This window comes from Onychostruthus taczanowskii, unplaced genomic scaffold (genome assembly GCF_017590055.1).
Source record: "Onychostruthus taczanowskii isolate IOZ18803 unplaced genomic scaffold, ASM1759005v1 scaffold43, whole genome shotgun sequence".
Classification (NCBI taxonomy): domain Eukaryota; kingdom Metazoa; phylum Chordata; class Aves; order Passeriformes; family Passeridae; genus Onychostruthus; species Onychostruthus taczanowskii.
The window spans coordinates 6359252-6387168 of record NW_024501792.1 but is presented as its reverse complement, the minus strand read 5'-3'; the positions used below and the strand labels follow the sequence as shown (position 1 = coordinate 6387168).

The 27917-nt window shown below is 54.3% G+C and overlaps 1 protein-coding gene across 2 annotated transcripts in view; it reads left to right on the top strand.

Annotated features, from left to right (window-relative positions):
* Nucleotides 1-27917, top strand: part of ETS1 (ETS proto-oncogene 1, transcription factor) — a 78016-nt gene that overhangs the window by 11028 nt on the left and 39071 nt on the right. The window contains exon 1 of one of the 2 annotated variants that reach the window (XM_041413816.1): nt 19394-19651. The exons of the other annotated variant lie outside the window; for it this stretch is intronic. Coding sequence (XP_041269750.1) covers nt 19582-19651 — 70 coding nt within the window. The 5' untranslated portion in view covers nt 19394-19581. Of the gene's footprint in view, nt 1-19393; nt 19652-27917 lie in introns of those variants that run through there. 2 annotated transcript variants of the gene reach the window in all.

Below are 27917 nucleotides of genomic sequence, written 5' to 3'. Positions count from 1 at the left end.
TCAGAGACTTTCTGCAGCTAAGGGCTCAGCAGAACCACTGACTGCTGGGTCAAATGTAATTTGAAATCTCTCCTTGGCAAAAGTTCAGGCATTTGGGTTTTTTTCCTTTCTCTTTTGGTGAGCACTTGAGTGTGAGCAGGAGATGGACGCAGAGAGCTGTGCCTGTGGCTGGAGCAAAGCCCCTCTGCTATTCCCAGGCATCCTTATTCCAGCTATTTGCTCAACTCCTGTGAGTGACCTCTCTCAGCATGATGTCAGCTCTGCTCTGATGAAATCTGCCCTGGCTGCATTTGGATTTGCTCAAACATTTTGCAAGTCTGTGCCTGGAAAGTTTTTTTAGGTTTTTTTTTCCCCAACCCTCTCCCATTTTCTGTGAAAGTGCTCTCTCTAGGGACCAACATATCTGCAGCCCAGATCTTCCTTATTCCACCATGGCCCTGTGAACTTTCCTGTTGCAGAGGCTGGAGCCTGCCTCAAACATTAGTGAAGCCAGGGAAAGAAATCCAAGCTGTTGCCATCTCCCACAGGTTTTGATCCAGCTTTTAATGAGTTGGGATGAACAGGACAGGCCCCTGGGTCTCTTGCAATACCTAAAAATTACTTTTTAGTTCTTCCTGTTGCAATGCAAGGTGCTCTTTCTCTGATTTGTTTTTTCATGTTGCTGGTTCTTCAGTCTAGAGCAGTTTCTAATTTTAAATGAGAGGAAACTCTTATTTGTGTATGGGGCCAGGAACAGCCTTTCATTTCTCCTTTGTGTCTCAGCTGCACATGAAAACCATTTGTCATCTATTCTTCTGCTGCACCAGAGGCTATTTTGGTTTTCATGGTCTTGATGTTGGTGAAAGAAACAAGTCAACAAGGAAAATGCAAGTGTGAATATATCCTCCTGCAATAGAAACCCACAACATTTCTAAGAGTTTGAGGGCTGCTTGCGTTTAGGGAAGATGCTTTGCCTTTGAAGCTTGAGCAAGTTTATTTACACTGTGCTTGAAGCTGATAAGATTATTCTGTGATATGGATAAAGGAAAGCCTGATGTGGATTCAGCTCAGAGATAAAGCAAGAAGGGGTGGAGTTTTTTGTCTTGAAAGGCCAACATTTGAAAATGGACTGGAGTCAGTTTTATTTGTTAGCTTGTACCACAATGTGTGGTGCACATGTTGGGAATGTCAGTGCCCAGGGATCACCACAGGAGGGAAAGGCCCAGCCCAGAGGTGACAGAACAAGGCCATCCAGAGGGGAGCTGCTGGCTGCTCTGCTGGGCTGGGGTAACGGGCCACAGGTTTAGAAATTTTTCTCAAATTAATTTTGCTTTAAAATTTAGCTCTTATCGTTTCAAGTGTGTCTTTATTAAAGCAATCAACTATTTATTACCTGTACCACAATGAAGAACAAGAAACAGTGGCTGAGCATCCCACAACAATTCCAAGGAGAAGAATGGTCTGAGCCCCCAGCGTAGCACAGGGAGTCTGTCATCAAGCCCGAGTCCTCCAGGCACCTTCTCAGCCTGGGGAAGAGCTGACTCTGGGCAAATGTTAGAGCAGCCCTCCAGTAGCTGAAGGCAGCCTGCCAGAAGGAGGGAGATGAGCTACACAAGGGCACGTAGCTCTGCCCCTTGGCATCAGGTCAGTAAAGGCACCTTGACTGCTCCATCTGCCACCCAGGTGCCCTGTGCCTGCCCAAAGCGCTGCTAAAGGATGCTGAAAGCCACACTTAGCACCTTACAGTGAATTCATAAGGAAATAGGATCCCAGTAATCCTCCCTGGGAATATTTTTTGGATTATACAAGGTTAGGTGTAAAACTGGAGTGGAAGAAAATATTTGCTAGTGGGATTATCAAAGTATTGTGGGGCTCTGAGCCTGATCTAGGGAGTGGCATCCTGCCCGTGGTGCAAGGGTTGGAATGAGATGATCTTTAAGGTCCCTTCCCACCCAAACCACTCTGGGATTCTGTGATTCCATGACAATTTCAGCACAGACACAGGGCTGGCTATGCTGCCTTTAGGAGCCAAGGCCACTTTAACAGCCCCTTCCACTCAGAGTGGGTTTGTTTTCCTTACTGATAGGGGAGATAAAACTGTTGTTAATGGCAAGTGAGGGATGGAACCACTCCGACTCCAGCAGAAGAGGTTTCTACAGCTGTTGTGCTGAATTAGCATCCTTGGACTGAAGGTATTCCCAGCCTTTTGGGTACTTCTGAGCATTTGGGGGAGTGCTCCTGGCTTCACTGAGAAATGGATCACGGAATCCTGGGATGGCTTGGGTTGGAAGGAACCTTCAGGATCACCTCATCCCAATGGCCTGCCACTGGCAGGGCCACTTTCCACCAGAGCAGGCTGCTTTAAGCTGTGTCCAGGCTGGCCTTGAACCATCCCAGGGATCTTTGGAGAGCAAAAAGCAGAGCTGGTGCTTCATGGGCATTGCAGCCTGGGCTGTCCTGGTGTTGAGCTGCTTTGGCCAGGAGAGCCAAGGCCTTGCAGCTGGAGAAACACCTCGGTGTGCTCTGTGCCCACAGCAAGCAGGGTGGACCCTGTGATCCTCCTCCCAGCCCGGCTCCCAGCCCAGCCGGGCTGTGGGCCGGGGTCCCACGGGGCCACCCACATCTGTGGCCAAGCCTGCCTGCTTTTCCCCACGTGTCCCCTCCTTTGCCTGCTCTTCTCCCGGTGGAGAACCCCGCAGGAAAACGTTTTCTGTGAGCGCTTTCTGGGCCGTCTTCCAGGCCCACGCTCGGAGGAAGGGGGCTTGGGGAGGAGGAGGAGAAGGGGGGAAGGTAAAGCTGACCAGGCTCAGCCCAATGGCTTCTCCAGCTGCAGAGCATTTTCTGAGCAAAGCTTTTTTTTTTTTTCTTTAAATTTGCCTTTTTTTTTTTTTTTTTTTTTTCATGTCCTTTTATCCTATTTTTAACTGCGGCCTCCTTCCTTTTCTCAGCCTCCTCCAACACTTCCCCCTCCCCTGTGCTGCGCTGCCTCCCCCGCACGCTCTCGCTGAGATGAATGAGAGCCTTCTCACAGGGCACGCACAGCTGCTGCTCCTGCCTGCAGGACAGCCAGCCCTTCCCTGGGCCGGCCAGTCCTTCCCTGGGCCAGCCAGTCCTTCCCTGGGCCGGCCAGCCCTTCCCTGGGCCAGTCCTTCCCTGAGCCAGCCAGGATCACCCTTGGGCCAGCCAGCCCTTCCCTGGGCCGACCAGTCCTTCCCTGGGCCAGCCCTTCCCTGGGCCGGCCAGGCTCTCCCCACCATCTTTAACAAACACGAACAGGCAAAGGAGGATGTGCAGGAGGGTGACAGGCAGCAGGATGGGGGGAAATCAGGGTGAGCCCCACGGGGAGGGATGCACTGGATGGGTAATCATTCCATGGCTCAGAGAAGGCCCTGCACAAACTCCTGCCCTTCCCAACCTGCTGCAGCATTCCCTGACCCACAGCTCTCCAGGCCCAGGGGCTGAGTGAGCCTCAGGGCTCTGGTGTCACCCTCTGGCCACTGAGGTGACACAGCCTCTCTGGCCTGAGGCTGTTTAGGGCCTGGCTAGAATGGGGTTTTTTCACTTTTCCTATGTGGATCTTTGGGTATTCCATGAGCTCCAGTTGAAGGCCAGTCCCAGCTGCTGTGCTGGGACACTCTGGGCTGCTGAAGGACACACATAATTTTCTCACTTAAGGGCACCTTCCAAAGTGTGGGTGCAGAGAGGAGATCCCTCCGTGCCTTGGGAATGAATTGCAGGGCTGTGGGACACCTGTGGTGTGTGTGAATCTGCTGGGAAGCATAAGCAGCCCCTGCTTTGCTCTCAGGTCAGTGGTAGCTGGAGTTGGAGGCTCCTGTGGATCCTGTTGTTTCCCAGGTGAGGGAAACACCCCCAGGGGTTCCTGTGACACTCAGTGATGCTGGGACTTGCTGCAGCTCAACACTTGGAGAGGATTATTTGCACTGAAACAACAGAATGACAAAAATCCAGGCTTTCAGTTTTCCATTTGTTTCCTGCCTGACTCTAGAAAATTCTCTGTGCTGCCTGTCCAAGACAAAACCCCAGGGAGCTCCCTGTGCCTTGGTCATCAGCAGAGAATGAGCTCAGAGCTCTTTTCCCACTTGAGCTGCAGAGTCAGCTGGGGATGAGGGACCATGCTCAGAACAGGGCCTTGGGCCCTGGGATGAGGCTGGGGCAAAGCTGGAGTGTGGGTTTTGGGAGAAGCCTGGAGATTTGTTGGGATTCTCAGGTATAAAAGAGGGATGGGAGCTCAGCAAGAGGCAGAACTCAAGTTTGGGAGCTGCAAAAATGAGCAACGAGCAGCAGCACTGAGAGCTCAGGTGTGCCTTGGGGAAGGGACAATGGGATGTCCAGGAAGAAGGGATCTGAGCCACAACCTGGCCAGGGCTTCTGTGATGCCTTGAGGCTGCCTGCAGAAGAGTCTCGTTTTGGGGTGCCCTTGGAGCAGGACTGACCCCTCTAAAGGGGTGGAGTCCCTCTAAAGGGATGGAGTGAGCTGGATGTACCTGCTGGGTTTTCCAGAGAAGGAAACCATTCTGCACCACCAACCATTTCAGACAGACCACACAAAGAAAAATTGGGGGGGAGGAGGGTGTGAGGTTTGAGCATTCCGAAGAAAATTCCTCAGAACTGTGACCTGTGGGGACACTGGGCAGCAGAGCACCCTCTCCAGAGGGTTTGGTTGCCTGTGGCCAGCCCTTGTAGCAGCTCTTAAGGGGGCTTTGCTGGGTTGGTGAGGAGCAGGGAGGGCAGCAGAAGTGGGGAGAGATATTTGGAACAGCTCTCCCACAGAAGTGGTGGAATCCCCGTCCCTTGAAATGTTAAAAAAATGTGAAAATATGGCACTGGGGGACACAGTTTAGTCGTGGACCTGGCAGTGCTGGGGGAATGGTTGGGCTGGATGATCTTAGAGGTTTCTCCAGCCTTTAGGATTATCTGATTGTGTTTTCTACCTGGATGGACAATGGTAGAAAAAATGCCAGGAGAGCACAGTAGGGGCTGTGGGGAGCGCGGAATCCAGGACCCTGCAAACAGCCTGATCCTTTCAGCTGCTGGCAGCTCGGAGCACCTCTCTCTCCCTCCAGATGTTCCTTGTGTTTATGGCTGCTGCAGCAAGAGCCTGAACTCTCTCATTAATGCGTTTCTCTCTCTCTCTTCCTCACATCGAAGCCAGAAGTCTCAGCTCCGAGGCTGCAGCTGGGAAGGAGCTGGGGTGAGGGGTGGGAGAGGGGAGGGAGGTGTGCGCCAGCCTCCCGGCCCATTCAGCTCCCCCTCCGCCTCCCTCCCCCCGAGTCCTCCCAAAATACACATGCCCCGCAAAAAGAAAAACACTGGCAGATTTTTTATTTCAGAAAGTAAACACTTAGGCCATGGGGGTCTGGAGGTTATGGGAAAAGAGGAAACCATTGGGCTAATCAGGCCGGGACACACTTCCCCTGCTGAAATAAAGCAGAAATCGCTGCCTCACAGGGCGCCGCTGTGGTTAACCCTGGGGCTGCCAGTGCCAAGGAGCGTTTTCCCTCTATCCCTGGTATTTGGTGCCTTGTGGTTCACTCTGGTGCTCCCAGTGCCAGGAGCCCAACCCTGCCCACTCATCTTCCCTCAATCCCTGGGATCTGGTGCCTTATGGTTAACTCAGGGGCTGCCAGTGCCATCATGGAGTGTTTTCCCTCAATCCCTGGGATTTTGGGGCTCGTGGTTAACCCAGGGGCTGCCAGTGCCATCATGCAGTGTTTTCCCTCAATCCCTGGGACTTTGGGACTCATGGTTAACCCAGGGGTTGCCAGTGCCATCCATGGAACATTTTCCATCAATCCCTGGGATTCGGTGCCTTGTGGTTCACTTTGGGCTAGCAGTGCTGGGAGCTGGACCCTGCCCACTCATTTTCCCTCAATCCCTGGGATTTTGGGGCTCGTGGTTAACCCAGGGGCTGCCAGTGCCATCCATGGATTGTTTTCCATCAGTCTGGGATTTTGGGACTCGTGGTTAACTTTAAGGCTGCCCGTGCCATCCACGGATCGTTTTCTCTCAGTCCCTGGGATTCTGGGGCTCCTGGTTAACCCTAGTGCTGCCAGTGCCACGGGGCACTGTGAGCTGGACCTTGCTCACAGGTTTTCCCTCAATCCCTTAGTTTTGGTACCTCATGGTTCACCCTGGTGCTGCCAGTGCTGCAGAGCCCTGGGAGGCCAGAGCTGCCCATGTTTTCCCTCAATCCCAGTTTTTGGGGTGGAAGGGAAGCCACACTCTACAGCAGTCCTGTGGCCCTTGGGAATGAGCTGTTGGGAATTTTTAGTAGGAAATTAATTTTTTTCTCTGGTTTATGAGCCATCCTATAGAATTCCATCGTCATTCTTGCCTGAGAACTCTGCCTGTCGGCTGAAACCTCTGCAGAGAGGAAATCTCTCTCTGCTTGGATCAGCGGGATTTGGGCCATTTCTGCAGATCTTTGAAAGGTTTTCAGAAAGCTCCATTTTCCCATCCTTGCCAGATTTGCATGAGGTGTATAAATGATTAGATTGTGGATTCTTTGGTCACAAACCTTCCAGGGGGAGATCCTTCCTGCTCTCTTTTACTCCAGAGTCTGTGGAGCACATGGAATGTGGGATCTGGCCAGGAGATGGGAGACCCTTGGTGCTCCTACAGGACAAGGAATGGTCTCAGCCCAGGTGAGAGCCCAGAGGCCTTTGTACCAGCTTACAAAGAGATCCCAATTATCCTTCTCCAAGCCTGGCCTTGGACTTCACAGCTCCTTTCCCATCCTGAGCTGTGCTCTAAGAATGGGAATGGGAATGGGTGTCACTCCCAGGTCTCACACCTTTTCCAAAACACACACATCTGTGCTGGCTCACTAAGCAGGTAATAAGTTAATATTAGAGACTGGCCATTGCTGGGAGCTGGGTCTGTTCCATCAGACCTTGTCCCAGGGATTGCTGACTGCCTTTGCATCCTGCCAGGCCGGGATGGTCAGAGAGCCCGGTGAGACTTTGCACCCGGATCCCTGCTGCCCCCAGGAACTCCAAATCTTATCCCATTGCCTACACTGCCAGGTCCCTGAGGGAATTCCCAGTACCCTGAGCTGTCCCACAAGCCTTCCCTCTGCCTGGAGTCACTAAGCAGGGCCTGAAAGCAAAAACCAGCACGGAACAATCTGTAGCCAAGGGAAAGTGATGGTTCCATCAGGGCAGAGAAGGTTTTCCCTCAGTCCTGGCAGTGTGAGCAGGGGTGGTGAAAGGTGCCGTCACCGGTTCCTTGAGCCATCAGCCCCGCTCTTGCAACATTCCCACCAGGAGGCAAATCCCAGATAGCCGCAGTAGGGGAGCTGCAGACCTGCCGGGTCCCACCCTGCTATCTCAAGAATGCATTTGAACAGGAGCTGTTTCTGCAGCCTGTGGAGGTCGGGGCTTCAGATGGAAATCAGCCTCCAGAGACAGTCCCACAGGGCAAATTTCAGGATTTTTGGAGTTGGTGTTCAGCACAGATAAGCCCTCGAGAGCACAGATACTTTATCTGAGCCTTATCTGAGCTATTTGCATCACTTCATCCTGAGAAACTGCTGTCAGACGTTTGGGGGAGGGAGGGGGGCAATTAGGACTGTCTTTCGGTTCTTTTAATTGTTATTTCCAACACAGAGACATTTCCAGGAGGATGGGATTGTCCTGTGCCCCAGCACAGCTCTGGGAACTTGTCCAGGCTGGAGAGGGGAAGAGCAGGAAGAAGTGCCAGGCTTAGAGAAGCAGGAGAGCATTTGAAGGGATATTCCTTGGAAGCCCTGTAAGGGATTGCATCTCTCTGCTCTCCTCCTAAAATGAGACAGAAATCAGCCTGAGCTGCCCCTGCTGCCAACTGGGAATGGAAATGATTCCTCCTTTTCCAAGCAGAGCCAGGGTTGAGCTTTCCAAAGGAGCTCTCTGCACCTCCTTTTCCAGAACCTTATGTGTGTCTGTGATGTTTCTCACCTTACCTGGAGCCTCTGGGGGAAATATGGGGTCCCTGATCTCTTGCTGCTCTCCCAGACCCCTCTTCATCCCAGCTTTGCAGCAATGAGCTGTTGGACTGCAAGGACCCCACAGGGCAACCTCCTCTTGGGGTCATTCACCCAAGCTCCCAGTCCTGGTGACTTTTCCCAGCACCCATGGTCATGGAAACAGAGATATGCCTTTCTCCCAGGTCTGTGTGATTCACTCTCCAGAATGGTTTGGGCTGGGGGCCCCTAAAGCTCATCTTGTTCCCTGGTCAGGGGCACCTTCCACTGGAGCAGGCTGCTCCAAGTCCTGTCCAGCCTGGCTTTTTATGGCAGAAGGGTTCTCAGGAATAATCTCTAGGAGACCACACTGACCTTACAGCTGGGGTTTGGAAGACCTTGGCTGTATCACTTACCAGAAAGTCTTTAGGCATCTAAACCCCTAAACTGCCTTCCCTTGGAGTGAGATCCCTAAATCCCTGCAGCCGCTCCTGTGAGCCCCTGCACAGCAGTTTCTCACGTTGGAGATGCAGATGATTAATTCAGTGCACATTTTATTGCCATACTTAATTCAGTGAGGTCAGCAGAGTGGCTGAGGGTCCCTGGAGAGCGGGGCTGTGCAAGTGCTTCAGATTACACACAAAAAGAGACGTCTGAAGTGAGCCTTGGCTGCTGCGTGGCCGGCCCTGGAGCTGCCTGCAGCCTCCCTAGCACGTGCTGGAGTTTCCCAGCCCTCCAGATGGACCTTCCCCCGTGGGATTTGGGATCAATAGCCTTTGGAAAAGCTGCACTGGGGCAATTGCTGGCTGTTTGACCAGAGCTGGAACGTGGTTCCTCTCTGTGCAGCTGGTCCTGGGAGGGACAGGCCCCTGTGGAAGCAGGTAGGGATAACGAGGCCCTGCATGTTCTGGAATGATGGCTCCTCTGGGGGACAGTCATGGGACACTCCAAAATGGCTTCAGGGAGGTGTGGGAACAGCTTGGGATGGAGGGTGGACTTCGCACAAGGGTTTTTTTCCAGCTTTCAGGGATAAAGAGGCCCTGCGTGTGCAGGAATGATGGCTCCTCTGGGGACAGTCATGGGACACTCCAAAATGGCTTCAGGGAGGTGTGGGAACAGCTTGGGATGGAGGGTGGACTTCGCACAAGGGTTTTTTTCCAGCTTTAGGCTCATGGAAGGAGCTTCTCCGTGCCCTGGGAGCTGCCTTTGGAGTCCTCTGGTCCCCGAAGGTCAGACAGGGCTTGTCTTTTGATGTTTTTCCTTTCCCTGTGATGCTGCAAGGACAGGTTGGGATGCAAAGCCGGGATCTCCACAAATCCCTGTCAGGAGGATGGAGCCCAGTGGGGATTGGTTTTCTTGGGGGTGACGAGGGACTGGACAAGGGAAAACAGCCTCAAGTTGTGCCAGGGTTTGGTATTTAGGAAAAACTGAGAAAATTAACTGCTCCACCAAAGGGGAGGTTTGATTTCTAAGAAGATCCAGCCCAAACTCCTTCTCCTTAACTCAGGAGCAGTTCTTTTTCAGAAGTCAGGAATGCCTTTCTCCCAGGTCTGTGTGATTCACTCTCCACATCTGAGGTTCAAGTTGGGCCAGGGAGCTCTTGCTTGGTCAAACTGATGTAAGTGCTGAGGTAGAAAAGGAAAGAAGGAAGAGATGTCCCAAGGGAGCCCGTTCATGGAAAAAATTCTAATTTGGTCAGTTCCAGGCATCTTGCAGAAGAGTCTGTGCTTGGGAGATTTCAACCCAGTTTTCCAGACTCCAGAGACAGGACTAATTCTGGAAGGCAGTGATGGAAATAAAGCTGGCATCTCCTCCTTCCCTGGACCAGCTCCTCACCACCAACTCTCCTGGGGTGTCTGTGACATCTCCAGAGTGACCAGAGCTGCTCTTCCTCTGCTTTGCATCCAGCCCCTGCCTGACCCCAGGAGAGCAGAGGCCTCGTGTGTCTGGCAGCTCTGGCTGTGTTTCCACCCAGGCAAACAGCCACTCTGTGGAAGCAGGAGCAGTAATCAGACTGACAGGATAATGAGGCAGCCCAGTAGCTTTGCTTTGCCTTCTCCTTGTGCCGAGTCCCAGGCTGGGTGTCAGCTCAGTCCCCATATCTTGAGAAAAAAACCTCTCTTTTTCTCCCCTTTTCTCCTTGTTGCTGCCAAAACTGACAGATTGTTGGGCGGAAATCATCAATATTTTGTCAAAACCAAATCCAAATATTTCCAGCCAAACCTCAGCGTTTTCTGGTGCTGATGCACAAACAAATCTCCGTGGGAAATGCCAGCAGGGAAAGCAGATGGAGCAACGGGCTGCAGTGTTCTGCTGTCCTGGCTCTCTGCTTGGGATGTGTGGCTGAGGGGCTGCGAGGAGCAGGGTGGTTGAACCCAGGAGCTAAATTTGGGCTGCTCTGTGTTTATTCAGAGCTCAGTGGTGTAAACAGTCATGCTCTGCTGGCCTGCACGAGCAGCCTGGCCTGGGCAGTTCATCCCACAGAGTCTGGAGTGCAGCAAGCACCGAAATTCCCTCCCTGCTTTCCAGGAGCAGGATGTGCTGCTTCACCCCAGCCACACTCTGAGCTCAGGGAATGATTCGAGAGCTTTCACCCACCTGCTGCTGCCTGGCTGTGATCACCCTGCCCTTCTCCCCCCACATTTTCCCCCAGTCCCTGCCTTTAGCACAGCCATACTTCCACAGCCATCCCTATTCCCAAATCCCTGCCCCGGGGTCTCACAGCTCCAGTGGCACTGGATCATGGTGGGAGGACTTTCCCTTCCACAGTCACCTGAAGTCAGGGTTTTTGGGGCTCTCCCACGCCTGCCAAGAGCACCTCGCCCTCACTGGCCATCGCTGCTGCTCCTCACTTCATTAGCACCAGGGATGTTTATAAATGGCAGGATAATATTTTTCGTTTCCAGTTTGGGTTTCCAGGGCAGCCACTTTCTGAAGCACTTAGGAAGTTTAGAGAAGACGAGGTTATATAAACCGTTTTTCCCCCCGGGCCCTTATTAATCAAGTGGCTGTGGAGCCATTCCCAGAGCTTTGGGATCGAGGGCACTGGCTGGGTGAGGGGAGGCAGCTTTTTCTTGGCTCCTGCCCTTTATTTGGGAGTTTGGGATGAATGGAGCTCTCAGACCTGCCTGTGGGGTTTGAAGCTGCTGGAGGGCTCAGGAGGCTGCTCCTGGGTTATGTTAAACTGGCTTTGGGGCTGGACTCCTGTGTAGCCCCTTCTGGGCCTTCGTGTGACACATGGCATCTCTTTTAATGAAGTTTTTCCTGGCCCTGTGGATGCATCCCTGTAAAATTTGGTTATTTGGTGTAAAATCTTTGCATTTCCTGAGTGCAGGGCAAATATGATTTCAACAGCGTGCATCAGTTTGATCCCTGTGCTTATGCAGTGAACCCCTATGGCTGTGCACATACACTGATCAATAATTCCCTGACACATTCCTAAAGCTTCCCAGCTTTTTCCTACCCAAGCTCCACCAGGAGGCACTCCCCAGGGTGGGTTTCAAAAGCAGGAGCCAGCTTTGGTTGCCATTAGAACAAAACCAAGCTCTGCCTCCTCCTCCTCCTCTGTGTCCTTCCTCCCACTGCCTCCTCTCCACAAGGGATGAGGAATGGGGATTTTCTGTTTGCCTTGGGTGGATGGAGCTCTGTCTGCAGCAGCAGGTCCAGCTGCTTCCAGCCTGGAGCCGCAGGTCCACAGGAAATCAGCTCATTAATCTGCTGCCCCACCTTCCCAGTCCTGCAGCCAGGCTCTCCCAGTGTGAAAATGATGATTGAAATAGCCAGAGGTGGGAAATGATGAATTGAAAGGGGGTAAAAGGGATATTTGCAACTATTGCTGACTGGGGCTTTGACAGAAGGGAACTGAATTTCTTCCGGGTCTTGGGAGCGTGTGAGGAAAGGTGCTGAACATCTGGAGTGATTTAGGAGTTCTGGGCTGTTGTGCTGGAGCTCAGCCTGAGGAGCAGGGCTAGGATGGGGAGAAAATCCTGCCGTGGCTTTTGGCTCGAGCTGGTGCAGTTGGGTGTTCAGAAGGTCCATGTCCACCTCCCCCAGGGATGGTTGTGGTGGCCCAGGACATTCCTTGGGGTGTTTGATCCATCATCTGAGTGGATTTTCTTCACTTCCCAGAACTCCTTTTCAGATTGGAAGGAAACTCCAAGCCCCAGAGGTTATTTTGCTTCATCTCACAGAACACAAATCAGCTTCCCAGCTTCCCTTTGGCCTCATCCTTATCCAAGACCTTCCCCTCCCACAGAATTCTCCTCAAGGAGGTGAACTAACTGGGTGAAAAGAGCTTGTTAACAAATTACTTTTAATAGGCCTTTTTTTCTTTTTTTTTTTTTTTTTTTCTTTCCATTTTGCAATTCCTTCCCATATTAAAAGTGCAAAAATAGAAAGTTTTAGCTCTGGTTGAATGACACAACATTTTCCTTGTTTATTTTCTTTCCACTGCTTTAACCCAATGAGAAGTGTGGGAAAAGAAAAAAAACCCTACAACAAACTGCTCTGTATCAGCCGGGAACATATTTAGAAAAAATATTTGCATCTGATTTTTTCTTCCAGCCACCAGCAAAGCATGAAAAATAATAAAGAAATCATCTGTTTTCACGGCTTTTGCCACAGGCAGCTGGGAGGTGGATAGGGAAGCAGAGTGTGCTGAGCCCTCCTGGATCCCAGGATCTCTGCTCAACAGCTTCCTGAAGATGGGATGGGGGAATGGCTTCAGCCTGGAGCAGGGTGGGTTTTATGGGATGTTGGGAAGGAGTTAATCCCTGTGAAGGTGGGCAGGCTCTGGCACAAAGGAGCTGTGGCTGCCCCTGGATCCCTGGCAGTGCCCAAGGCCAGGCTGGACAGGGCTTGGAGCAGCCTGGGACAGTGGAACCCATGGCAAGGGTGGCACTGGATGAGGTGTAAGGTCCCTTAAAGCCCTGAAATCCGCGGTGCTGCTGCCCGTGGCTGTCCCGGGGTGACCGTGTCCCCTCGGGAGCCGCAGTTCCCTGCCCAGCAGCTGTCTTTTCCCATTCACACCCGCAAGGATTTAGGACCTCGGCGGGCTAATCAGGAGACGCTCCCGGGGAGAGAGGCGTGTTATTTAATTAGCTGCACAATGGGCTGGCTGGGAGGCACGTGGTGGCTCTGATGGCAGGAGATAGATGTCCTTTTAGCCGGCCTAATTGTTGGGAAATAGCGGGGGCTTTGTTCAGCCCCAGCGTGGGCTCTGTGATCTCGCAGAGCCCAGGGGCTGCCCGCTTATAATTTTAGACAGATCTATTCAAGCCTGCCCTGCAGCGCGGGGCCGAACAAGCCGGGCATTGTTGTAGAGCCAGGAGCTGTGGCCAAGAAAACCACCCCGAAAAACCCAAACACGTGTAGGGAGGAATATTTCCCTGGCGTTATTCACTGCCAGGCCAGGTTGCCAAGCACGGACAATTGCGAGAGAGGAGGTTTCCAGCGACGGACGAGGGTTTTTCCCTTTGAGCCGCATTGACAAGGCGGATCCCTCATCCCGGAGCGATGCTGGGGGTGGATCAGGCAGAGCCTCTCTGGGGAGGGCAGCTCCAGGGCTGTGGTCTCATCCCGGAATTTCCATGCTCTGGGCACGGCGCAAGTGGGATAATCGTGCCCACCCCTGAATTATCTCTCTAGTGTGCACCTGTCGCCTCATAGCCTTGGCAGGACAGTGGTTTGGGATGGAGGGACCTTCCTTGGCTGCTGGATCTTGGTTGGTTGTGCCCTCCAGGGTCCTGTGGAACAAGGGATGGAAATCCCAGTTCTATGGGATTTCCATCGTGGCCCCAGCCCCTGAGCTTTTCCTTTGTGGCTGCTGAGCTCCCAGCTCCTTGGGAAGGGAGAAAGTGTCATTAAAAAAAGGGATGGATGCACAAAGGTGGAAACATTGGCCAGGAATTAAACTTCCATGACTTGAACCCCTCTGTCCTGGCCCTGATGTTAACCCGAGGGTCACTGCAGTCCTGTGGTTTATCTTCCTGGGCTGATCACTTCCAACTGGCTGCCAGCAAGGGATTGTCCTGGTGGCTGCCACTTCTCAGGCTGTGGATTCTACACCAGAGCTTGGAGCTGGACTGACCTCCCTGGAGGTGCTGGTGTGTCTCTTGGACCTCAATAAAGTGAAACATGACTGTCTCTCAGTGTTTGGTGAAGCAGTGGGTGGTGTTTTGGTGCTGATGGGTTTTTGAAAGATGGAAAGGGCAGATAAGCATCAGTGATCACAGTCTGGCTGTCAGGAGACCATTTATGAGCAGTGATTCCTTTGGCTGTCCTTTGTAATCCCTCCATGTATCCCAGGGAAGGGAATTTCAAGGGATCAATTCAGTAAGGAGAGACTGGTCAATGCCAAGAGCACAGCCACAAGCAGAGCTGTGCTGCTTAAACCTGAGCTGGCTGCTTTTTTTGTGCTCTGAAGGAGAGAGATCTGGGGCCAGGAGATCTGAGCAAAGGCGAGAGAGGTGTCCTGCAGGTGGGATTTGATGTGTATTGGCTGCACGTGCTCAGTGTAATTGAGAATATTGGGAGTTCAACACCAAAACCCTTCAGGATGTGTTTACCCAGAGCTCAGTGCTGTGACTTAGGGGAGTGGGAAGATGTCTGGAGAGCAAACAGGGCTGCAGAGCAGCTTTCGGGGATTTTCCATCCAGCCCCTGCTTCCAGCAGGGACACGAGTGAGTGACAGTACCCCTGCCAGCTGGGTGCCACCATTCCCATCGGGATGGCATTGTCGGAGCCCGGAGCAGCTCCTCAGCTGCGGGATCAGCGCTTCTGGGAAGGCAAGAGCGGGAGGCACTTGGAGATGCTCGGGCAGCCTGAGGCTCGCTCGGGGTCCCGGGAGTGTGACAGGGCTGTGGCTGCCGCAGCCACGGGGCTCTGTGTGCCGAGCCCTGACCCCCGCTGGCCACAAAGCGGCTTTTGTGAGCCCTCCCCGCCGGGACTTAATGAGAGCAGGAGCCGCGGAGGCTCGGAGCCCGGGGACAGTCACTGACAGGAGGGCATTGTGGCCGCGATGGCTCGGGGCTGGGCCGGCCGGGGTGGGCATCCCAGCGGGAGCACTGCCTGCTTCTCCTGCCCCCAGCGCCCAGGCTGCGGGACCCTCCGTGCCTCCAGCCCCGCAGCGAGGAGACCCCAGGGGGGTACGGCCATGGTCTGGGGTACGGCCATCACCTGGGGTACGGCCATCACCTCCGGGACCCTGCGCGGGCTCTGGGGGCGGCCCGGCTCCCGCAGCCTGCCCGGGGCACACGCAGGAGGTGCCACTAACGAGCTCTGCTTCCATGCCTGAGCCAAAACCGGGAGGCTGGAGTCAGCAGGGCTAACCCAGCCTCTTCTGACCAAAAGACTCCAATACTTCCCAGCTATTACGGCGCTTGAAAGAATTTCTCGTATCATTTTAAATTCCAGGAAAGGTATATCCCAGGGGAACGGCCGCGGCAGCTGCCTGCTCTTTCCTCTCATTGCACAGAGCCACCTCCACACCCAGGGCCACCTCCCTGCTCTTTCCTTTCTTGGAGTGGTGGCTGCTGCTCCTTCCAACAATGTCCCCGCTACGATGAATCCTTTCATGTCTCCGTTTCTCCCTGGAATTGCAGGACAGTTTTTTTTTTTGTTTGTTTGTTTATTTGTTTGTTTGTTTTTGTTTTTGTTTTGGGTTTTTTTTGTTTGTTTTTTGGTTTTTGGTTTTTTGTTTGTTTTTTTTTTTTTCTTTCTTTTTTTCTTTTTCCTTTCCCCTTTGCTCCTGATTTTTGTCTCATGCCCTCTGGGTATTGTTTACTTGACAAAACATCAAACCCAATCTCTGACCGCTCGTGGTCATTAAAAATCCCATGGCAGTTTTGGGGAAGGCTCCAATTTGGCTAATTACGTTCTGCCATAAATATCCCCCTGCAGTTTTAATTGGATATGGTGTTCTTCATTTCCTGACCATTACAGCTGGGTGGATGCTCCACGTTATTACGTGGCCGTTGTATTCACCCCATGTTTTGGTAGCAGCAGTGCTCGGAAAAGCTCCCTCTCCAGACCAGAAGTTACACCTAATTCCTGCTGGAATGAGAATGGGGAAGTGCGAGGGAAAGGAGAATCCGGCCCAGCTCCACGGCATCTGAAGGAGAGCCAGCAGCTGCCCTGGGCTGGGACAGGAGTGAATTTGGCCGTGGAGAAGTGAAAGAGCCATCCCAGCCAGGAGAGAGGTCATGGAAAAGCCGTCCTCTCGTTCGGAAATCACAGCAATCCGCTCTCCTAACACCTTTCCTCAGTGCTAAATGAATAAGAATTATTCTTGTTCTGTTAACCCAAGGTTAGTCAGCGGCCCTGGAAACAATGGGGTATTACTGCCCATCCCCTCTTTGTTCGCAGCAGTTGCAAACAGTGAGGCTGCGCTGCGGAGGGAGGGCAGATGGTTATCGCCCATCTTTGGGCTGCAGGGCCGTTCTCCAGCCCGGCATCCTCCCTTCTGGACGGAGCCTGAATGGATATTCACGTTCCTAACGACACAGTGGAAAGCGAGGCTGAGACTTGGATGGAGAAGAGGAAAGATTTTCCTAAAGCCTATGAGCAGCAAATAGAAACCAGTTGCTGAGGCGAAGTCATGTTTGGCAGGTCTTGGACTCGGAATGGTCACATCCCAGCTGAAGAAACTAATCAATGGATTCCTTCCATGCCTTCTGCGAACACTGAGCCATTGAGCGGCTCAGCTGGAGCTCAGAGCCAGGGCTTTCATGTTGCAGCTCTGAAGTGAACACAAATTAAGGCGGCTGCTGGGATGGAGTTCGAAGGAGAGATTCAGCTGCCCTGGGAGGAAACCTCTGTCTGCAGCCACTCTCTTCTCTTCCTCCCCTTTGGGGATTTTTGTCCTGGTGTTACTTTTGGAAGCATTTCTGTGTGTAGGGGTTGCCATGCATTGCACCAGCAAAATGGAACACAGGTTTGGGGAGGCACAAGGGGGTGAGGCACAGCTCAGAGCTCCTCTGCAGCTGTCCTGCACCAAGCTGGGCTCAGTGTTATCGGCTTTGTGGAATCAGGGCTCAGCCGGGATGCCAGGAGGGTGTGGATGCCTCCTAATAAAAACCACACAAGCTGTGAGAAAGGTCTTTATTAGAGCTCTGTCCTGGTCCAGAAGAGAAGGATCTCCAGTTCGGGTGCCCTGGAGTTCAGCCAGTCCTCCAGACTGTAACACTGCAGGAGCAGCTGAGCCAAAAGCATCAACCCGGGGGGGGGCAAGGCTAAAGCAGAGACACCTCAGGGCACCCGCTGCCTCCTCTTGGGTTAGAGTTAGGGTTAGGTTGCATCTCATCTTGCTGCATCTCAATCTGTGGCAGCTCCCTTCAGGGCCTGTCTGCCCAGGAGAGCCTTGTGCTGTGTGCCACCAGCAGCCTGTCCCAGCCTGTGTTTGGGCAAGTCCCAGTGACCCCGCCGCGCCTCCTGCTCTGTTTCGGTCCGGGGGTTGTGGTTTGCTGCAGCCGCGCTCCGAGCGGGGCGAACGATCCACCCGGGGGGTCATTTCCATACGGTTGGGACCGCAGGTGCTTTCTGATGGCTCCGTCCGCAGCTGCACAAACCGGCACCCCCAGCAGCCCCCTCCCCTCCCTGCCGCGGGATCCCAGCCCGGGAGCGCAGGAAGGGAAGGCAAGGGAAGGGAGGGGCTGGGGGCTCTGATAACTGCATCAGGTTTCTCTGCCCAAGCCTGCTCTGGAGGGATCAGAGATCAGATAGAAAGGCAGCTGTTTTTCCTGAATCCCCTTCTGATTTTCAACTAGAAACGTTCTGCTAAATCTCCTCTCTGTAGTTTCTTCCTTCAATCGTTGCTGTACTGGGAAGAAAGAAACCCAAACCCAGGGCAGGTGCAAGTGCATGATCCTGTCCCAGGGAGGGACCACATTTTATCCTTGCAGCAATCCTCTTTCCACCTTCGGATTTCCAGGTTCATTCCTGTGGTAGGTTTCAAAGCACCAGCTGCGGTTTCCAGCCCTGTGCTCTGCCTGAGCTCAGGTTCTCTCGAGCCCTAGGGAATCAGTGGAGGGAGGTTTTTCATCACAGCAAATCGCTGGTCCCACTCCACTGCTGCAGGAATAGGTTGTCCAGAACTGAGCTTGCGAGTAAATTGGAAACAAGATTGCCTGAAAAATTGGGATTGTGGGAGGCTGTCACTGGGTGAGGAAGATGAACTTGGGGCTGGAGCTCCCTGCCCAGCTTTACCAGCTTTCAGCCTTCCTGCTGCTCGACCTGCCTGCCTTGGCAAAGCCGTGTGTGCAGCCAGAGCTGCCTCTCCTTGTCTGGCCCCAGCAACCTCGCAGCTTCTTTCAGTTGCACAAACTCCCCTGCTATAAATACGCCGTGGTGGCTGACAAAGGCCCCGCTGCAGAAGCGAAATAATCGGAGCTGCAGCATTTGCTTCTGCAGCTCATCTTCCGGGGCCTCGGGAGGTTTCAGGGGTGTTTGCAAGTGGTACCCTGGTCCATCCTAAGGGCTGGGCAGTGACTGTGACCCCGGGCAGCTGCTCCTACAGGGCTGTGTTCACTTGAGCCCATCTTCGATGAGAGCAGCCTGATCTGTGCTGCAGTCGGAAGCTGTTAAAGACTTTCGGAGTGACAGAACCACAAAAGCTGGTTGCTAATGACTTTTTTTCTCCGTACCGGTAAGCTGCCATCTGTGAGTCATACTCTCCTTCTGCTGTGCCGTTTGTGGTCTCAAGTTTGTGCTACCTAAATACAATCAAACAGATTTCATGTGAAAACCGATATTCTTCTGTTAACTCCATGCTGTGCTGGCATGACACTCATCTTGCATCTTCAAGATGCTTTTTATCCAGTCAGTTTCTCACTCTCTTCAGCCTCCCACCTCTACCAGGCAGGCCAGGAGCAGCCACCCCTGGCTGTCACCCACAATGTGCACAATGTGCCCTGCTGTGCCCTGGCTGTGCCCCCTGAGTTTGGATGTGCTTGTGGGTGGGAGAGGATCAGGCTGCTCCAGGCAGGATGATGGGAATGTGAAGGGGAGATGGAGATGTGAGGAGATGATGTGAGCATGAAGGGGTGATGGGAACCGAAGGGGTGAGTGTAAAAGGCAGCGCTTCCTGTCGAGACAGGCAGGGTGAACACAACTGGCCCGGTTTCAAGAACCATCGGGTTTGGGCAGGGGCTCCAGCCAGGGCTGCCTGCAGCCAGCCTGCTCAAACTCTTATCCCGTCGTGTTTGGGGGCTGGGCTGCGAGCAGAGCTCTGTCCCCTCCGTCCCCGGACCCCCGTTCCCCTCGGCAGCGCCGGCTCCGCTCCCCGTAGCGCCGGGGGCCGGGGCCGCCTCCGGGGCGGGGCGGGGCGGGTCCCTGTGCCGCTGTCACCGCTCGGGGCCGGCCCAGCGCCCTCCCCTCGGCTCAGCCCGGCCGGGGCGGCGGCGGCGGGGACGGGCGAAGCGGAGCGGAGCGGGGAGCGCAGCGCAGGCGGGAGCGGAGCGAGGGAGCGCGGAAGGAAGGAAGGAAGGAGGAGGAGGAGAAGCAGGAGGAGGAGGAGAAGGAGGAAGAGCAGCGGGAGGAGGAGGCAGCGCCGGCCGCGCTGCCCCGGGCGCCCCGCTCCGCGCTCGGCGGGGCTCAGCCGCCGCCCCCCGCTCCCGGCGCGACGCCCCCGCGGTGCTGCCCCAGCCATGAAGGCGGCGGTGGATCTCACCATCATCAAGACGGAGAAGGTGGACATCGAGCTCTTCCCGTCCCCCGGTGAGCGCCGTGTCCCCTCCGCGCAGCCCCATCCCCTTCTCCCGGCGAAGGCGGCGGCGGGAGAGGTTTGGCCGGGCGGGAGAGGTTTGGCCGGGGGGGAGAGGCTGGACCGCTGGGGCAGGGCTGGTCAGAGAGGTCGGTGTGGGGTTTTTTGGGGATGTCTTTCGGAAGGGAACACGGAGCGCACCCCAAGTCGCAGCGCAGCGGCGCCGCCCGGGCTATGCCCGCTGCCGAAGGCGAATTGACTTTCCGAGCGTTTTTATGACTTTCCATCCCCCTCCTTTTCTTAAAATCCATCCCGCCGCCCCTCCAGCCTCCTTCCCTCGCGCCTTGCCGGGATGTAGGGAAGCCCGTCCGGCGGGCAGGCGGGAGAGATGCGCTCCCGGGGCTCGTCGCCCGTTCCCATCCTTAGCTGGGATGTGCGTTCCCCCATCCCTGGCTGGAAATGTCTTGTGTGGTCCAAGCACTCGTGGTATTTGGGAAACACAACTCCAGTGCTAAATACTCTGGATTTAGTGCGTTTAATCCAGGAAAACCCGCCACTTTGATTTTTTTTTTCGCCCTTCTGGAGCTGGAGAAATGGGTGGAGAGAGGGTGCAGAGAGCAACACGTTACTGAAGGGAGGCGAGAAGGGGTTTTTGTGTGTTGTAGCGGGGTGAGTTCAGCTGCTGCTGGCTGTGGTTACTGCTCCGAGCCGAGCCTGACCAGAATAAGGGCTGCTGTTCACACACTGGTGGCGTCTGGCTGCTCGCTGACCCCGGGCGCTCAAACTCCTCTCTGCCCTGCCCAGGCGAGGTGGAGGATGGAGTTTGGAGGACCCGCAGGAAAAACAAAAAACAACCCTTTTTTCTGCATTAAACGAGTCCTGTTGCTTCATCTCTCCCTGCTGCAATTCCCACTGCGCCAAACTGGAAGTTTGCTGGGTTTTGTGCAGCACTGGTGCGGCGAAGAAAATCAAATTAAAGATTGAGTTGTACATTTCTCTGCCGGTTAGGAAGTTTCTAGGAAAGCCAGAAGGGAGGCACAGCTCCCGCAGGCATTGGCATTTTGGGCTGCGTGTGGAAATAAAGTGACAGCTGAGTGCTGGAGCTGCACAGGGGTTGGTACTTCGACTTCAGTAGATGCTGGTGCAGCATCAGCTGGGCTGCAGAGAGCTCGGAAGGCAGCACCCGCTGGCCATCAGCCGTCCGTGGGCTCCGTAGTGTCCAGCGCAGGAGTCTCCCTCGGCATCCCTCCTCCCTCCCTCCCCGGCCGCAGGGAGCACCCTGTGCTGGTCAGAGGATGCCAGTGCTCCCTGCCCTGGCAGCAGGACTGAGCCTGGCTCCCGGGGTGGGCTGGGGAGCGCCAGGCTTCAAAGTGCCCGAGGGATGCTAAGAATGCACCTACACAGCTGAAATGAGAGGCTGGAGAGGAGCTGAGGACCTGCTTGTGGCTATTTCCTAAAACTTTGGCGAAGACTCATTCCTCCCTTCAGCCCCCGGCGGCAGCCTGTTTGTTCGGAGGGGAGGAAAACGGGATACGAATAAACACCTGAACCATCAGGGTGGGTGGGGTTTGCTTTTCACTCCAGAGTAAAGTATCTGTTAAAATTTGCACTCTCCTGGGGTGGGTGAGAGCTCTCACAGAGGCTCTGGGTGTCTGGAGCAGTGGAATTCCCTGGTGCCTGAAGGGAGGACTCGGAGTTTCAGCCTGCCTTAATTTCGTTTTCTTCTGTCTCTGAAAGCTCTTCTGCGACTGATGTCAGCAAAGTGCTCTTAGAGCTGACCCAAAGTTTAAACTTGGGCAGGAAGAGCGCTGAAAAACACGAACCCAAGAGGTAGAAAAGCGCTGCCCCCCCATCGGCCTCAGCTGCAGCCGCTCCTGTGCTGGTGGCTGCGCTCGCTGGGAGCCACAAAGGTCAGCGCTGTCAATTAGCTGGCTTAACCTCATTTCCCCTCCAACTCGGAGAGAAAAAAGCTGCAGCTTTCTGGTTTGGTGGGATTGATGGTGAGGGAAGGAGGGTGGATGCTGTTGGGTTGTGTTCCTGGGATCCAGCCAGGGGAGGAGGGAACATCGCTTCTCTCTGCTCCTGGAGGGCTCATCTGCTTCCCGATGGTTCCTTCAGCCCTGAATCCACCACCAAATGTTCCCATCGTCCTTAATTCCAAAATGGGCTAAGTTCCCATCGTCCTTAATTCCAAAATGGGGTGAGAAGGACTCCAGCCCCTTGTCCCTTCACAAAGCAGCGGTGCCGATGTGATCGGGGGGTTAACCTCGGGCAGGGAGGGCCCTGCAGCCAGAGGGTTTCAGCTGTGCAGGATGTTTGATGTACCAGGTGCCTGATGCCCCGTGAAACTCTGTCCCCTCTCACCCCCAGACCAAACGCTGCTCCACCTCACACCTCTGCCTGCAAAACTCCGGGGAGATTTGTGGTGTCCAAAGGGTTTAAAAATAACCTGGAAGGGATGCGGAGCTGTAGAAAGCTTCCAAAGCCAAATCCTCCCCCTCCAGCCCCGCTATTACCAGCAGGAATGTGTGAGTGAGATGAGCAGGGCAGAGCCAGAACCCCATGGGGGTGGGTTCTCCTTCAGGACAATTCTATGTGCGTGAACATTCTTAGGAGGATGTGATGGAAGGGTGGTAACATCATTGTGGTTGTACATACATGGCTGATCCACCAATGGCTTGGTGGGACGATTTCTGAGACAGTAAAACCCCAAACCACACAAAATTCAACCCCAAGGGAACTTCACCTGGGGGCTGACAAACTGCCCTCCACAAATCACTTTGTTTCCTGCAGCTCGGCCAAGCTGCATTTGCTGCCTGTGGGCAGAGTGGGAAGCACCTCCAGCCCTGCTGGGAGCTGGGGGGTGGAACTGGGGCTCCCAGTGCTCATTTCTGGCTCAGGAAGCTGCAGGTTTGCCTCCCCCGAGGTACCAGAGCAGGGCTGTAATCCCAGGTATCGTTCTTGGGCATCCCAGGTGGAGCAGGGATGCCAAACTCCCCATCCTGCATCCAGCCCTCCTTTCCCTGGAGGTGTGTTACGGGAGCAGGGCGGGATTTGTTCCTGGAAAAAGGATTTGCTCCGTGCACACACAGTACAGAAATCCGGGCTTTTTGGCTCTTCCCATGCCTACCCTGAGGACAGCTGGGACATGGACACGTTGTTTCCATTGGCCTGTGCGTGGGTGGCATCCCAGGGGTGTGTTTTTATCTGGCAAGAGTTTTTCCCTCTGTTTAGGATTTGGGACAGCATCAGTTAGGGATGAAGCAAGATTTTCCCTTCCAACCCAAACCTCTGTAAGGTTCTGGTTCTCCTGCTGTGGTGGTGCAGGTACAGGGAAGCTGCTTTGGGATGCAGGACCTGCCTGGATCATGCTTCTCCCCCTTTCCACAGCCAGGTCCGGCTTTGCTTTCGTTTTCAGCGCAGACAAATACGGGAGTTCACATTTAAAGCGAACCTGGCAAACGCAGAGCTCCTCCACAGAGCCTCGCCACGGGCAAGTGGCAAAGAAAATCCCCCTTCTTCAGGTTTTAGGAGGGGATCCTTCATTCTGTCCTCTGCCTTGTGTAGGGAGGACAAGTTTGCAGCCAGCCCTGGCTCCAGGTCATGGAATGGGGTCACAGCAGAATCAGCCCGACCAACGGGGGTCAGTTTGCTGAGCTGCTCGGGGTAAAAGTGCTCAGGGACTTGGGACATTATTCTCATTATTCTCAGAAAGACAGGTCTGATCCTGCGTTATCCTCGCAGGGCTGAGCCCTCCCTCCAACTGTGTCAGCTGCTGTGTGACTCAGTTTCCTTGCTGCCGACGGGCGCTGGCTCCTGCATGGCCGCGTTTTCTTTCTGTGCGGGGTAAAACACAGAAGAGAGCCCCAGCATTTCCCTCCCTGCTCTGGCACCTTCTCTGTCCCCCTCTGCTCAATGGCGCTGGGAGAGCTCTCACCTGTCCTCCCGGGGACGCACAGGATGCCAGAGCCTGGGGAAAGGAAAGCACCGATTGGTGTTTCCAGGGATGCAGGGAATCGCAGCCGCATCTTTTGGAATGTTTGCTCTGCAGTGCAGCCGAGGTGAGAGCCGGGCTCGGCTGGGATGCTCTGTGTGGGCTGGAATGATCAGCAGCGAGGCTGAGGCTCAGCAGTGGAGGGCTTGGGGCCGCTCTCGCATTTTCGGTGCTGATTGCCTGCGGAGGAGGTGAGAACTCAGCTGAAGAAGAGCAATTACCTCTGTATGCGCTGACAAAATGCCCATTACTGTGGTATCCAGCCGGGATGCGGGAATGAGAGGTTCCCAGGAGGGGGGTCTGGCTGCACTTGGCTGCCACCAGCTTTAAGTTTTTTAGTGTCAGCTTCCCACCAAAGATCTGAAAAAGGGTGGAAAGAGGCTAGCTCATGGAGCTGTCCTTCAGGGACACATCCACCAAGCACATCCCTGGTTTTTAACCTGAAGATGGGAGGGGAGATTTCCAGGGAACAGGAGCAAACCCGGTTCCTTTCACGTTTCCATCCCGAGCTCCCCAAAGCACGCACCAAGTGTGTAATTACAGTGTCGTTACATGAAGTGGCCCCTAATTTGCCATGTAATTACAGCGTGCCATGCTTTGATGGGCCTTACAGAATGCAGGGATAACACAGGCTCAGCCGGAATGCTGCACTCCAGCTCTCCAAAGGAGCTGCTGAGACATCCTAAGACTCTCTGCACTCCCAAATCCAGAGCAGATTGCTGGCAGGCAGGCAGCGAGTGGCTGGGACTGTGGCACACTGAGCTTTGCCACGGGATTATCACAGAATTCCAGAATGGTTTGGGTTGAAATCCTTAAAGATCTCACCTGGTAGACCTCCCACTAGCCCAGGTGGCTCCAAGCCCCGTCCAACCTGGCCTTGGACACGTCCAGGGATGGGGCAGCCCAGGCTTCTCTGGGAGCCAGCTCTGGGTGGAACTGCAGGCTGCCAGGGCAGTGATGGGAAAATGTGGAAATCCACAGTCACATTCCTCTGGAATAGATCCTGCTGTGTGAGGAGCTGGGGGCAGCTGGGTCAGGCTTAGGGTGCACAGGTTGTTCCATAGATTAAAGCCTCAGGTGGGTGTGAGTAGGACCAGACTGTGTGAATACACCAGGGATGTGAGCTGGCAGAGCTGTCACCCTAAATGGCTCTTGTCAGTTGTGGCACTGGGATCTGCTGGGATTTTGGGGAAGAAGGGAACAAATCCAAGTAAATCTGTCCTACATAAGGCAGGAGAGTCTTTTTAGCACTGTCAGCTGGTCCTTGCATGGCACCAGGTGAGGAAATGGCAGGATTTAGGACAGCAAGTATCAGTGCTGTCCCTGATCCAAAGGATGCAGCTCTGGCACCCTCCAGGCTGACAAGTCTTGCTTGGTGGAGCACCTGTGCTGGGTAGGAGTGTGCCAGGATGCTGAGGAGGTGCACAAGGAGGGGATGATCTGCTGTATTTGAGCACTAAAATTCCCCTGGAGCCAGGGCCTGCTGTTCTTTGGGCCTGGGATCCCTGTGGGAATTGGGGTATTCCACAGGGGCAAGGCTGTGCCTCTGTAGGCTGAGCCCTGACTCCCTGGTTTGCTTTTGGCTGGGAGTTCCTGGTGGATTCCAGAGTCATTCCAGAGCCTCCTGGTGCAGCTTCAAGTCCCATCCCAGCAGAAGCCAGTGGCACAATCTGCAGCTGATCTGAGCAGCACAGCTGTCTCACAGCCAAAATTCAGGCCTGCAGCCCTTTTTTTGTAACCCCATGCCACAGTTATCCATCTCAGCTCTTTTGTTCCTCTTCCGTGACTAAGCTGCTCGCTGCCTGTGTTTCTTTTTTTTCCTTTCATTGTGTAGTTTATAATCTTCCAACGAGATACAGACAAAAATTTGTTTGCAGCGCTGGCCAAGAAGGCTCTTGTTTCCCTGGCACAGGGCCATGCTTACATCTCCAGTCAAAATACTGCTGGTTAAACAATAAATATTTATTGATTCTCCTACGAGCTCCTACATTTTTCCCAGGTGCAGTGGAATTTGAGGGGGGAAAGCACTTGAGTGCTGCCCATGGCAGAGCTGGGAGATGGCTCTGGAGATAGCGGGCCTGGAGTGGGATCTCCTCCTGCAGAGGTGACTTTGGGAAGCTGGGGTGGCTCCTGCTGCACAGCCCTGCAGAGCTGCTCTCATCTCCCCAGCCCAGCTTCCCCAGCTTTGGGGATTTGTGCCTGCAGGCTTCTGTGGCAGAGATGGGAAAATGTGGAAATCTACAGTGGCTTTATGTGCCTGAATGTCTCCTGGAACAGGGGAGGGACAGCCTGGGATGGACTGTTGGAGGCCAAGTACACAGAGATGGCAAGAAAAGAAATAAATCCCTGAATCCCAGAATGGTTTGGGTTGGAAGGGACCTTAAAGTTCATCCAGTTCCACCCCTGCCATGGGCAGGGACACCTCCCACTGGACCAGGTGGCTCAGGGCCCCATCCAGCCTGGCCTTGGGCACTGCCAGGGTGGTTTCAGTTGTACTTTGGTGTGAGGGTGTCTCAGTGTCTCACCCAGCTCTGGAGCCATTCACAGGCTGCAAATGCTGCTGGCAGAGCCTGAGCCCTGCACGGCTGAGGGGGAGGCAGAGCCCCTGGTGCTGTACTCAGAGCTGCTCTGAGGTGTTCCATCCTTCTCCTGAGGGGTGGCTGGCTCAGAGTAGCCCTGGATGGGTCAAGCCCTGCTCTCTCACTACCATCTCTTTCTGAACTGAAACTCTGCATTTTTATGTTGAGGTTTGGGGTTTTTTTTCAGTCAACTGCCAAAAATCCAAGCCCCGGTTTGCTCCTCTGTCCCATGAACACCACCAGCTCATGGGAGCAATGCCCCCTGTGCAGGACCAGGCAGGTGACACGTTTTTCCCTGTCCCCTCCCCTGGCTGTGCTGACCTTGCACAGTTTCCTGGCTCTCCAGGCTGTGTCCTGCTCTGTGCAGGGCAGGTGGACCCGGTGTTTGCAGGAAGGCAGGAAGCTGGTGCAGCACAGCCCCTCGGTCCCACATCTGGTTCCTGGAGCTCGTGGATAAATATAACCTGCCAGAGAAATATCACAAACACACAGAGAAACAGCAGCTTGCTTTCCCAGAGAGGAAAATCCCCTCCTTTCTGTGGCTCCCTTTGCTTTGGGAATGAGGATTGGAGTAATTGTGACAGCCCTGGTTGTGGATTGGGATGTGCAAAGTCACAGGGCTCTGTCTGGCTCTGAACTGGGCTCTGGGGCTGGAATTCCCATTCATTCATCCCCAGTTGCTGCTGGGCACAACAGCAATTCCTGCTCCAGCAATTCCCTGTTTTCCAGCTTTTCTCCTCATGTTTAAACCTTTCCTATAAAGCCAGAAGAGACAGAGACCTCCAGCTCAGGTGGCTGGGGCAGGAACCCCAGGGTTATTTGGGCTGGAACAATGTCCTGGGAGGGAGTGCAGGGAGCACTGCTCTCCTCTGGGCTGTAGATGTGTGTAGGATTCCCACTGAATCCTGTGTTTCTGGGATGGCTGTGGGGCTGCCTCCTCACCCCAGCTAAGCATCCAGAGCTTGTTAATGAACAAAATGCATTTTCTTACACGGAGGGGATTCTAAATTGGCTCCACATGGGTTCTGTAGGTTGTTGCACTTTCCCGGAGGGTGATGGCATGAGCGGGAATGTGGGATTGATGAAAGAAGCCAGACACTGAGTCAAAAGCTCCCCCTCTCCCCTCGCCGTGCCCCCTCTCTCTCCCCCCACCTCATCTCAAATACTTGACGTGATTCCAAGGCATTCTTCTCATGGCTGGTGGGGAGTGCAGGAGAAGGCAGCCCAGGCACTGAGCTTTTCTTTAAAAGCTTATTTCTAAAGCTTTGGGGCCTTGCACCCCAAAAGATGTTGAGAAAAGATTTGATGAGACCTTATTTTTAGGGAAACTGAGGCACGGCACTCCCATTCTGCCACGTCAGGAAGGTGGGAGCATCCTCAGCTGGGTGCTCCAGGTCTCCCTCTGCTTGCAGGATTCCCACTCTCCATGCCCTTGTTCCAGTGCCCAGCTCATCCCTGCTCCTCCCTGGCAGCAGGCAGGCCCTGACCCTCCCCTCCCCTTCCCCCTGGGAATTCCCAGTTTGGGGGTGCTGGGAGACTGGGGCAGGCTCAGCATCCCTCCGGAACCAAGTGTCAGTCACGGCAGGATGGGGCTGTCTGCCATCCCCCTGGGGTGCTGCCTCTCCTGGCATGGCCTTGCAGGATAACCCTGCTCACTCAGGAAAGCTGCCACTGCCACCAGCAGAGCCCAAAAGCTGAAGCTGGACA